This window comes from Elephantulus edwardii, unplaced genomic scaffold (assembly GCF_000299155.1).
Source record: "Elephantulus edwardii isolate Elephantulus edwardi_28Jun2011 unplaced genomic scaffold, EleEdw1.0 scaffold00115, whole genome shotgun sequence".
NCBI classification, from domain to species: Eukaryota; Metazoa; Chordata; class Mammalia; order Macroscelidea; family Macroscelididae; genus Elephantulus; species Elephantulus edwardii.
In genome coordinates, this window is record NW_006399865.1 from 5,362,147 (window position 1) to 5,375,024 (window position 12,878).

Genomic DNA, 12,878 nt, shown 5'->3' on the forward strand with positions numbered 1-12,878 from the left:
TAGTCTAGCTCCTCCTGATAACAAGACCAAAGCGGGTGAGAGGAATCCCAGCCCCTCCTGGTTGCTAAGGACCATTCTGGGTATGCTGCGTCCAAGATAAATGTGCTCATTCTTCTGGCAGTCCGCAGTATTCCAGTATCCTTTGCCAACACTACAATTGAAAGGCATCATTTCTTCTTTAGTCATCCCTGTTCATTGCCCAGTTTCCAGCACATACGAGGCAATTGGAAATACCATGGCTTGGAACAGGCACACCTGAGTCTTCCAAATGACTCCTTTGCTTTTTAAGACTTTAAAGAGGCCTTTAGTGGCAGATTTGCCCTGTGCAGTTCCTCATTTGATTTCCTGCCTGCTGCTTTAATGGGCACTGATTACTGATCCAAGTAAAATGAAATTCTTGATTACTTCAGTGTTTTCTTTGTGAATCAAGATGTTTATTGGTCCAGTTGTGAGGATCTTTGTTTTATGTTAAAGTGTAAGCCGTACTGAAGGCTGTAGTCTTTGATCTTCATCAGTAAATGCTTCAAGTTCTGTTCCCTCTTAGCTAGCAAGGTTGTATCATCTGCATATTGCAGGTTGTTAATGAGTCTTTGTCCCGTCCTCATGCCACATTATTCTTCATAAAGTCCTAATCTTGGATTAGTTGTTCAGCACACATATTGGATAGGTATGGTGAAAAGATCCAACCCTGATGCAGACCTTTCCTGTTTTTAAACCATGTTGTGTTCCCTTGTTCTTCAGGACTACATGTGAGACCTGATGAGAAATTGGTCTATGAGGGGATGATTGTAGTGGATAAGGTACAAGAAAAATTATGGGGGGGGAGGGAAGGACTCTTGTTGATTTTATATTCTAGTGGTAAGAAGTGGCACCGCCAACCCAGTGGAACACGGTTCTAATTCATTAGCTGTTTTGTAGGAGAAAGATGGGCATTCTCCTCCCATGCATGTACTGCCTCTAAAAACTTACTGGAGGGTCAGCTAGAAGTCAGTTCCAACTCAACCACAAGTAATGACTACAACAGCAACCTTGGAATTTTTCAGTGTATAGAGGCTGAAATTCTGACAGCCTTGGGTGTGGTAAGGGCTGCTATGTGTGCTGTATCTTGTTCATTCATGTTCATGACCATGATGCTGTACCTCGCTTCCCAGCTCTGCACTCTAGCATCACACTGGTAACTCAAAATTGGCCATGATCAGAGTATTTACACTGTGGGAATTGGTAACTTCCAGGAATTAATACTCAACAGATTAGTGGTTTTGAGGGGAAAAGGAGTAAAGCCAATTGTTAAGCATTTACCAACACACCGTAGGTTAAATGTGATGTTATTTGTCTCTAAAGGAACGCTCTTCATCCTAAAGCCTCCGTTTTCCCTGGTCACAAAAATAGTTAGACTAGGATTCACAATAAGCACCCATGGAAGCAGAAGTCAAGAAGTCAGTGTACTGCCTTGGGACTATCTGTTAAGTACTTCTTTAAATGGCTAAAAAAAACCCAGGGATGCCTATTTAAAGATCAAGGTGTGCCTGATCCAAGCCATGGTATCTTCAATGTTTTGGATTGTGGTGTTGGTAAGGAATATTGAATGCATCATAGACTACCAAAAGCACAAACAAATCTGTCTTGGAAGAATTCCTAGCCAGAATGTTCCTTGGGAGCCAGGATGGTGAGACTTTGTCTTACAAACTTTGGGCATGTTGTCAGGAGGGGGCCAGTCCTATGAAAAGTACATCATGCTTGGAAAAGTAGAGGTCAGGAAGAAAAGGAATCCACCTTCAGTGAGGTGGCTTGACACGGTAACTGCAGCAGTGGGGTTAAACACAATAGAGATTGTAAGGATGGTGCAGGACTATGCACGGTTTTGTTCCTAAATAGGGTCACTACGAGTTGGAGCCTACCCAGTAGCGCCTAACAACAACAACAAGGCGAGTCCTGTGAAGCTCAGTTTTCTCCCACTTCTTCCCAGGATCTTATTAGGGTCAAGGAAATGGGAGGGGAAGAGGACACTTGGCTCATGATTTCCATGCTGTCCCTCTCTGGGATATAACTCGACTCTCTAGTCCACACTACTGCTCTTAGCAGCACTTCCTATTGTCTCCTAATTGGGAATCCATCTGTGAATCCATTATGTCTTCTGATAGAATCATAGCTGAGAATAGGGTCTAGAGCTTCAGGTCCTTTTATCAGGAACCATACAACCTAATCGCTCTGCTTCTCCCTCTTCCACCTCTGCTGTACTTCATCTCTACTCCACCCTCCGACCCTGAGTGGGGCATATTTTCTCCAAATCTTTGAGTAAGATTGTTGTTCTAGGAAGATGTCCCATATTTTCCTAAGGTCTTTCTGTGCCCCCTTAGCCTATTGCCATTTCTTCCCAGGAGTCTGGGTGAATCCTTTTGAAAGAATAGCCTAAAAGGATAGTTTGATGAATGAAGATGGTAGCAAAGGGTGCTTGAAGTGTGGATTTGAAGTCCAGGGGGAATGGCAAGAAGGACTTAGGGATTAGAGAAACTGGTAAGGAAATCATATAAGATAAGCCTACACAAGTAAATTGTGGTTATTGTTGTTGTTGTGTGTTGGAACCAACCCATCACTGACCCTCCAGCAGTTTTTCATCCTTGTCCTACAGAGCAGCTGGTGGATTTGAACCACATGCCTTTGGGATTGCACTGCAGTGTCTTACCACTAGGTCACCGGTGCTCCCACACAAGTAGATAGGAGATAAAATATGGAAGACTAGATTGCATCTCAATGTCAAGAAAACAAAAATTCTCACCACTGGACTTCTAGCAATATCATGATAGATGAAGAAAAGATTGAACTTGCCAACAACTTCATCTTACTTGTATCCACAAGCAATACACTTGGTACCAGCAGTCAGAAGATCAGGAGACATACTGCGCTGGGAAAGCCTACAGTAAGGGACCAGTCCAAATTATCAAGGAGCACTGATGTCAGTTTGAGGACTAAAGTGGTCCTTATTTAGGCCATGGTCTTTTCAATCACTTGCTAGATTTTTGAGAACTGGACAGTAAATAAAGATGACAGAAGAACAATTAATGCCTTTGAAATGTGATGTTGGAGAAAGTACAGCATATCACATACACTGCCATAAGAACGAACAAGTAAATATGTCTTGGAGAAAGTGCAGCCAAAGTGCTCCTTGGAGACAAAGATGATAAATCCTAGTCTCATATACTTTGGCCATGTTGCTAGGAGAGGCTGTTCCTTGGAGAGGGACATCATGCTTGGAAAGGTGGAGTGGCAGCAAAAGAGAGAAAAACTCGACCAGGTGGATTGACACAGTCACTATGGCAATGGGATTGAGTGTGTCAGAAATTGTGAGGATGGCACAGGATGAGACAGGGATCAAATCTGTTCCTAGGCTTTCTATGAGTTATACTCGACTCGAGAGCACCTAATTCATGAGATAATTTTTTAAAGGTTTAGATTCATCCTGTAACATTTAAAAGATAAAGTATTTCAAAATTCAGAACAAGTTTCTAGCTGATGGGGGAGCTCTGATGGCATAGTCTGTAACGAGTTGCACTGCTAACCCAGGACTGTACACCTCCAGTGGTTCTAATCCAGCAGCAACTCTAAGGGGGCAAGTTTGACAGTGTTTCTCCAGCTTGCAGTTCACAGCCTCAGAAACCCAGTGGAAATGGCAGTGAGTTGGAGCTGACTGAGCAGCAGCAGTCAGTGAGTGAGGGAATGTCTGGTTAGTGTTTGGGGTTGTTGATACATGCATAGGATGATTTGGAAGAGAAATGGTCTGAGTACAATGATGAGACTTTGGAATGGGTCAGAGTTGGAATAGTTAGTTCATTCTCAGCTGTCACGGCATCAGGTAAAATAGCAAAGCCGAGAGGATGAAGGAAGCCAGTTGGGCTCAGCGAATGCTTTTCCTGATGGAGAGGAAAGGTCCATTTTGTACCTTCAACTCCAACAAATGTTAAATATATGAAGACATGTCACTAAATAAGCACTCTGAGATTATTCCAAGCTGTCTTGCACTAGAAGGAAAAAAGCCACAGGACACTATTTCTTCAGAAGGATTAAGACTTTAGTTTCTTAGTTACCAACATGATTGGTTGATTTAGTCATTGAGAGGACAGAAACATCAACCCAGCCAGAATCCTGCTGTAGAAATACAAGCTGTACAAGCAACAGTTAAACAAACAAACAAACAAAGGACGTTCTAGACATGTGGATGGAATTGTGAAACTTGGTTAAACTACCTTCTCAGGTAAAGGAAAAGTTCAAGTAAGTTCAAGGTAATATGGTGACATTAGTAAAGCTGATCACTGTCGCCCACATTCCCTTGTAAGTCTTTGTTCCCGGGCTCCCAATACCCTTCATGCTAACCTTTGTGCTAGCAAAAGAACCTTTGTGCTAGGTGCTCACATACTGCGCTCCCTGATTATATCTCAACTTATCCCAGTAGTCTGGGTATCGTTATTTACTGTTTGCTCACCTTTCACTCTGAAGTAACCTGATTCCAGGTCACCCAAGCACTGCCTTGATTCATTGACTCACTCATCTCCAAATGGATTTACAGGATGAATCCAAGGGAGAAGGCTCATTTTAAAATCATGTTGGAGATGATTTCCAAAATCAGTCCAAGAGAAGAGCAAGCTGAGAGAATGGCAGTGTCAAAAGGGCAGGATTCAAAAGGTCTTCAGTGTCCATCAGCCCGCCAGCTAATATTGCTGAGCTATGTTTCAACCCATAAAATGTGGACAACAGTCTCCCTTACCTAGAATATCATGATGCTTTAGTGTTCTGAAAGACAAGTGATGTGGACCAGGGCTTAGAAGCAAACAAGTTGTATACTAAAGTTTTAATGTGTTGTTATTCCCACATGCATTTGCATTTTAACCTTCCTTAAACTTCCCAAGTTCCCACTGCCATACAAAGTCTCTTCCATTGTGACATTCTAAGTAACAATGAATCGGAAAATGTGGCTCCTGCCACCTCAAGAGCTGTGTCCACATTAAAATCTAAAATGCTAAAAGGAAAATATGTACCTGAACTATCAAAAACCTCAAAAATGACCTAAAGGTGCTGTTTACACAGTTGAGGACAACACTAGAATTGCTTCTGTGAAAATGTAGCAAGAGAAAGGCCCCAAATAGGGATTCTCAATTTTGATTGACAGAATTCTTCCAAATGGTAATCTCTTATTTCTTGTACTTTCAGGTGTTTCATATGTGCACAGTGAATAGATCGTTTCTTATCCTTTTGAATGTGATCCTCATTTCCAGACTCCTTGGGGCTAGATGGTTTCCTAAAACTCTCCCCTGTGATGTCAAGGTGGACGTGTCCCAGGATCAGGTGATCGTGGACTGCACAGACAAGCACCTTACAGAGATCCCCAGAGGTATTCCCAGCAATGCCACCAACCTCACTCTCACCATCAATCACATCCCAACCATCTCCCCAGCCTCCTTCTACCAGCTGGAACATCTCATTGAAATTGACTTCCGATGCAACTGTGTACCTATTCGACTGGGGCCCAAAGACCGCATTTGCACCAAGAGACTGCAAGTTACACCCCACAGTTTCAGTGGACTAACGTCTTTAAGAGCGCTTTACCTAGATGGAAACCAGCTTCTAGAGATCCCTCAGGGTTTGCCTTCCAGTTTAAAGCTGCTAAGTCTTGAAGCCAACACCATCTCTTCCATCACGAAAGAAAACGTAACAGAACTGGCCAGCATAGAAATGCTGTACCTGGGCCAAAACTGTTATTTTCGCAACCCGTGTAACGTTTCCTTCTCAATAGAAAAAGATGCCTTCCTGAACCTGAAGAATTTGAAAGTGCTGTCACTGAAAGATAACAACATCACTGCAGTCCCCACTGTTTTGCCATCTTCTTTAATGGAGCTCTATCTTTACAACAACATGATCACTAAAATCCAAGAAGGTGATTTTAATAACCTCAACCAGCTGCAACTTCTGGACCTCAGTGGAAATTGCCCCCGTTGTTACAGTGTGCCATACCCTTGCATACCCTGTGAAAATAATGCTCCCCTACAGATCCAGGAAAATGCTTTTGATGCATTACAAGAATTAAGAATTTTACGTCTACATAGTAACTCACTTCAGTTTGTGCCTGAAAGATTGTTTCAAAACCTGGGCAAACTCGAGGAGCTAGACCTTTCCCAAAACTACCTAGCCAAAACAATTTCTGACGCCAGATTTTTGTATTCTCTTCCCAACCTCATCCAGTTGGATCTGTCTTTCAATTATGAGCTCCAGGTCTATCATGCATTTATGAATCTCTCAAATGCATTTTCCTCACTAAAAAATCTGAGACTTTTGCGGATGAAAGGCTACGTCTTTAAAGAGTTGACAAGTCCTGACCTCTCCCCTTTACAGAGTCTTCAAAATCTTGAAGTTCTTGATCTTGGCACTAACTTCATCAAAATTGTGGACATCAATATATTTAAACAGTTCGAGAGGTTGAAAGTCATAGATCTTTCCGTGAATAAAATATCACCTTCAGGAGACTCAAGTAATGTTGGCTTCTGCTCTAACACCAGGACTTTGGTGGACAGCTATGGACCCCAGGTCCTTGAACACGAGTACTATTTCAAATATGATGAGAATGCCAGGAGTTGTAGGTTCAAAAACAGGGAGATGCCTTCTTTTTTGTCCTTTAATGAAGAATGCAATAAGTATAGGCCTACCTTGGATTTAAGCAAAAATAATATCTTTTTTATCAAGTCCACAGATTATAAAAACCTTTCCTTTCTTCAGTGCTTAAATTTATCTGGAAACTCAATTAGCCAAACATTGAATGGCAGTGAATTCCAGCATTTAGTGGAGTTGAAATATTTGGACTTTTCAAACAACCGTGTCGATTTACTCCACTCTACCGCATTTAATGAGCTGCACAATCTAGAAGTTCTGGATATAAGTAATAATGGCCATTATTTTGAATCCGAAGGACTTACTCATATGCTTAACTTCACAAAGAACCTAAAACTCCTGACCAAACTGATGATGAACTACAATGGCATCTCTACCTCCGCCAGCAGGACCATGGAGAGCGACTCTCTTAAGACTCTGGAATTCAGAGGAAACCACTTGGATGTCATGTGGAGAGATGGCGACACTAGATACTTGGAATTCTTCAAGCATCTGATAAACTTAGAAGCATTAGACATCTCTGAAAATTCCCTGAGTTTCTTGCCTCCCGGAGTTTTTGATGGTATGCCCCCAAATCTAAAGAACCTCTCATTGGCCCAGAATGGACTCAAGTCCTTCAACTGGAAAAAACTCCAGGTTCTGAAAAATCTGGAAACTTTGGACCTCAGCAGAAACCAGCTGAAGACTGTCCCTGACAGATTAGCCAACTGTTCCAGCAGCCTCAAGAGACTGATTCTTAGGAAGAATCAAATCAGGTGTCTGACCAAGTATTTCCTGCAGGATGCTTTCCATTTGCAATATCTGGACCTCAGCTCAAATAAAATCCAGATTATCCAAAAGACCAGCTTTCCAGAAAATGTCCTCAACAATCTGGAGATGTTGCTTTTGCACCATAATCGCTTTCTGTGCACTTGTGATGCTGTGTGGTTTGTCTGGTGGGTTAATCACACCGAGGTCACGATTCCTTACCTGGCCACTGAGGTGACTTGTGTGGGGCCAGGAGCACACAGAGGCCAGAGTGTGGTCTCCCTGGATCTCTATACCTGCGAGTTGGACCTGACTAACCTGATTCTGTATTCCTTTTCCGTTTCTGTGGCTATCTTTCTGATGGTGGTTACAACAGTAAGTCACCTCTATTTCTGGGATGTGTGGTATAGTTACTATTTCTGCAAGGCCAAGTTAAGGGGATATCAGCGTCTGCTGTCACTAGATTCTTGTTACGATGCTTTCATTGTGTATGACACTAAAGATCCAGCTGTGACGGAATGGGTTTTGCATGAGCTGGTGGTTCAGTTGGAAGACCCAAGAGAGAAACGTTTTAATTTGTGTCTTGAGGAAAGGGATTGGTTACCAGGGCAGCCAGTTCTGGAAAACCTTTCCCAGAGCATACAGTTAAGCAAAAAGACCGTGTTTGTGATGACAAACAGATATGCAAAGACTCAGAACTTCAAGATAGCATTTTACCTTTCCCATCAGAGGCTTATAGAGGAAAAAGTAGATGTGATTATCTTGATATTCCTCCAGAAACCTCTTCAGAAATCCAAATTCCTCCAGCTCCGGAAGAGGCTCTGTAGGAGTTCTGTTCTTGAGTGGCCCACAAACCCACAGGCTCATCCGTACTTCTGGCAGTGTCTGAAAAATGCTTTGGCCATGGACAATCACGTGGCCTATAGTAAAGTGTTCAAAGAGACAGCCTAGGCCTTCTTTGTAAAATGTGGCTACCTAAGTGGTCAAGGAAACATTTGGTTGCCTAGATTCTCTCAGCATTTTCTCACCAAGACAGTTTTGAGATTTTTCTAAGAGATGGTATTGCCAAGTATCAGAGGAAAGCGACCAGTTAGACAAAGAGGTTGAGAAAAGAGGCTTTATATAGCTTGGAGTCTTCCTCCTCTTTCTGTGTGTCTACTTGCACTTGAGCATCTCTCCTCAGCTCACACAGAAAATACAATTAGGAGGACACAGGCTCTGATGGTCCTGGAAATGTGGTTCATGAATAGACACACAATCATGAAATTGAGAGGAACTCTGCTGGGGCTATGTCTGTACTTCATCAAAAAGTACCAGAGTTGGTTGAGTGACTTAAAAATCCAGTAACATGCTCACCCCTCAGCCAGCCACATTATCTAGTGACTCCAGTGTTGGCATAGGCAGATGGTTACTTCTTTGGTACTGCTCACTCTGTTTCCTGAGGTCTCCTGCTGGATTCCGAGGAGGGAGTGAGAGATGCCGTTACTACCACAAGACAGGATACACCTACGAATGAATAAAAGTGAAAATGATCTGCATACCTATAAAGTGATGCTCCTTACTTTTGGTCATAACTTACCTACTCACATGTTCTTATCTACACTGCAAAGTACTGTATACACCATAATGGTAAGTCTTCACTAATACATTTGTCATTACCTGAGATCTTCTTTTTAATCTGAGATCATGACCCACCAACATTAAACAGTTTTGATTGTTAACCCTCAAGGTAGATGCCATGAGTATTTGTTTATTCGGAGTTATCAGCAAGCGTTAATAGTTGGATTCCTTTCTGTTTGGAATTGGGGGATGGGTGCCAGACAAACAGAGGTTTACAGACCTCAATACTAATGATGTTTCAGCTTGAATACTTAGACAACAAAAAGAACCAGCACGTTCTTGAGGCACGTAGACTTCCATTTGCAAATGAAATCTCCAGGAGTACAAAGTTTGGAAACCAACAGATCTTCTTTATTCCATGGGAGGAATGAATCAAGGAGATGTTTATACCATTTGAAAAATCATGTGCCTGGCTTCCGGTCTTGGAGACCTTGTGTTTTTATCATATATGGAAATACACTTAAATATGTTTTTAAATACACAGTCTATGAATTCTTCCCAAAGATTATCTAATTAATGAGTCAAAGTTTCCCAAACAAATCTCTGAAGTGAGCAATTGTTGTTGTGTTGAGTGTGTAGAGTTGACTACAACTTAGTAGCAACCCTTTGAACAATGGATCTGACACTTACCCTATCCTGCACCATCCTTGCCATCGCTGAGATACTTGAGCTCATTGTTACAGTCACTGTGTCAGTCCACCTCATTGAGGTTCTTCATACCTTTTGCCGATCCCCCAGCATGATGTCATTTTCCAAGGACTAGCCCCTTCCAGTAACATGCCTGAAGCCTAAAGCCTCGCCTCCAGTGAGCACCCTGGTTGTACTTACTCTAAGATGTATTTGTTTTTTCTTTTGGCAGTCTGTGAGGTGTTCGGTTCTCCTCTCCAACATTATAACTCAAAGGGTTACAAGTGTGAACTCTTATTATACAGTTTCTGTAAGCTTGATTGTACATAATGGATACGTTTCTCTATTTGGGAAAAATGACAGTGACATCACAAACATTTGACTTTGACTTATCATAAGTTTTCTTCACTTTAAGCTCATAAATGCCCAAATAATACTAAGTTGTTTGGGCACTTAATAAACCATAAAGCAGCTAGAGACAACACAAACATCTTCTGAAACGGGTCAGGAGGAACGAGAACTGAAAATATGCTTTGAAACCACAGCATATTTCAACATGAGGTTAAGTCCAGTGGTTTGTTATAGGAAAATAACCAAAAGCACCTCAACAGATGGCTTTCGTTTTAATTCCTTTGGCAACCATGACGGGTCACTCTTTGAATTCCGATGAGCTTTCTGTGGGGCTCATAGACAGCTCAGATCCAAAGCCCCCAGTTTGGGCTAGCAGGAGACCGTGACTGCCAAGACTCCCACAAAGCTCTCATTGTGTACTGCTCCTTTGCTGACCCCCTAGGTCTTGTTTGTTCTACTCCTTGAGGGGCTCCCAGATTCTGTATAAATTCCATTCCACCATCAAGGCATGGCCTGCAGTGCTTTCCACCCCCCACACCCATCTGGACCTCAACTTAGAGAAAGTTTCAGTCTTGATTTTCAGCTGTAATACTCAGTAACAACAGAAAGAACCAGGACATTCTTGAGATACACATGCTTCCAATTGGGTCTAAATCTCTGTGAGTTTAAAAGTTGGAACTCATCCAGTTCCCTTCATTTCATGAAAGGAATGTTATGGACTGGATTGAGGGTATGTCCTTCCTCCTCAGCTGGATGGATACTACATTTCAGGGAGACTTGGTCATTTGGGGGATCCAAGTAGAGGGGAAATTAGGAAGGACAAGTGTAATGACTGAGAAAAAGGGAAGAAAATGTCTTTGATTTGGAGACAAGAAAGAGAGTGTTTCTACCAAAATTCCATTTCTGAGCCAGATTCTCTTAGCTCCATCCTCCTGTCTACCAGCAGCTCAATCTGTTGGGTTACTCCTTCAGGTAAGGCTAGTGTCTTAAATGCAGTCAGAGATACAGCAGGGGGTGGAGGATGAGTTGAGAGCATGACCATCTTGTTCTTTGGTCTTCACAGAAGTTGTGGGAATAACAAGGACACACATTCTTCTTTGCTGTGCTGTTGTTTGGTGCCTTACATCATCTCTGGTACACTTGACCCCGTTGCTCCCATTGTGTCAATCCCTCATGTTGAGGGTTTCTCTGTTTCTCTGACCATCCACCTTTGCCAGCATTATGCCATTTTTCGAGAACTTACCCCTCCTGAAAACATGCCCAGACTATTTGAAGCAAATTTTCCCCATCCCTGTCTCCGAGGCAAACACTGGTCATCCTTTGCCAAGATAGTCCTGTTTGTTGTTTTGACATTCCCTGAGATATTTAGTACTCTCCTCGAGCACTATAGCTCAAAGGCATCAGTTTGATGCTGTGCAATCTTTTTTCCTCAACCAACATATTTTGGTTTTCTTCTTCCACCTCATCCTTGCCCAGGATGAATGAGAGGATCGCTTTGTACATAGTACCAGCTATTTATGGCCCCCTTTTGAAATGAGGGTGGGTATGTGGTTCCGTTTATGCTGTGCTCTTCTGTGTGTGCTGAGGTGAGCAGGGAACACTGGTTCTGGGAAGACTCTTGGACGTACCGTGAGAGTGTGCCCCTCCCTGAGGCTTTGAAGGCCTAGAGCCCGGGATCAGTTAGTTTTGGGATACTCATGTTGCATTTGTTCACAACCTGAGCCCTTCACTCTAAGGAACCCTGGAAACTATCTTCTGAAATACAGATGACAGCAGAGAGCATGGGAGGGGAAACAACCCAAGGGCATGACTCAAGGGAAGAGGACTCTAGAAAGCACCACGATAGGAAATCAATCCATTTGACTGAGTGATGCCACAAAGGACCATGATGCCAACCAAGAGACCAATGTGGGGTGAAAGAACAGGTAGAAGAGAATGACCCAAGTCTAGAATGATATTGGGGGGGTGGCCCTAGGGGCCAATGGGTCTGTTTCATGTCATTTCCCTCCCTGCTTGCTTGCTTTGCTTCCTCATCTCTCCTGGTTTTCTTTTTGGCTCTGACACCACACCAAGCCTGTGTACCATGTGAGCATTAAAGCAAGCAGCCGTTGCTGCAGGTGGTTCCTTCTAGTTGGATGGGGTGGCGTGGTGAGGACTTTTGGTTTCAAGCAGAGCCTTGTCCCTCAGCTGGCGTAGTAACCTCCTGCCTGTTTCAGGGAACATGGCCTTCTAGAAGCAGTCCCACGACACCTTTCCTGATTGACACCATAGTACTCTCTACCACATTCCAAGTCATTTCCTTTCTACTCATTTCAACTAAGGAAGCCTAGGAGTTAAGATACTGGACTTACAGCGAGGCAGGTGAGCAGACGCAAAGATGCAGATCTTTGTGAAGACCCTGACTGGCAAGACCATCACTCTTGAGGTCGAGCCCAGTGACACCATCGAGAATGTCAAAGCCAAAATCCAAGACAAGGAGGGCATCCCTCCTGACCAGCAGCGTCTGATATTTGCGGGCAAACAACTAGAGGATGGCCGTACACTTTCAGACTACAACATCCAGAAAGAGTGCACCCTGCATCTGGTGCTGTGTCTCCGTGGTGGCATTATTGAGCCTTCCTTGCGTCAGCTCGCCCAGAAATACAACTGCAACAAGATGATCTGCCGCAAGTGTTATGCTCGCCTGCATCCCCGTGCTGTCAATTGCTGCAAGAAGAAGTGTGGGCACACCAACAACCTGCGCCCCAAGAAGAAGGTCAGATAAGAGCCCTCTCTTCACTGGCTCCCTTGCCTCTTGCAGGTGGCCTTCTTCTGAGCCCCATGACCCTGGGCCCTCAATAAAGTCTCTTTCATTGAACTGGAAAAAAAAAAAGATACTG

General features: G+C 43.2%; 1 protein-coding gene and 1 pseudogene across 1 annotated transcript; both read left to right on the top strand.

Annotated features, from left to right (window-relative positions):
* Positions 1 to 5,193: 5,193 nt before the first annotated feature.
* TLR7 (toll-like receptor 7) lies at positions 5,194 to 8,352 on the top strand. The gene has a single exon (XM_006892371.1). It carries the CDS (start codon positions 5,212 to 5,214, stop codon positions 8,350 to 8,352), a length of 3,141 nt encoding a protein of 1,046 aa, XP_006892433.1. The 5' UTR covers positions 5,194 to 5,211.
* Positions 8,353 to 12,376: 4,024 nt separating this feature from the next.
* Positions 12,377 to 12,763, top strand: LOC102860261 (annotated as a pseudogene).
* Positions 12,764 to 12,878: the final 115 nt, after the last annotated feature.

Excerpts from the sequence above, each read along its gene's own strand:
- TLR7 (XM_006892371.1), top strand. The coding sequence starts at position 5,212 with ATGTGCACAGTGAATAGATCGTTTCTTATCCTTTTGAATGTGATCCTC.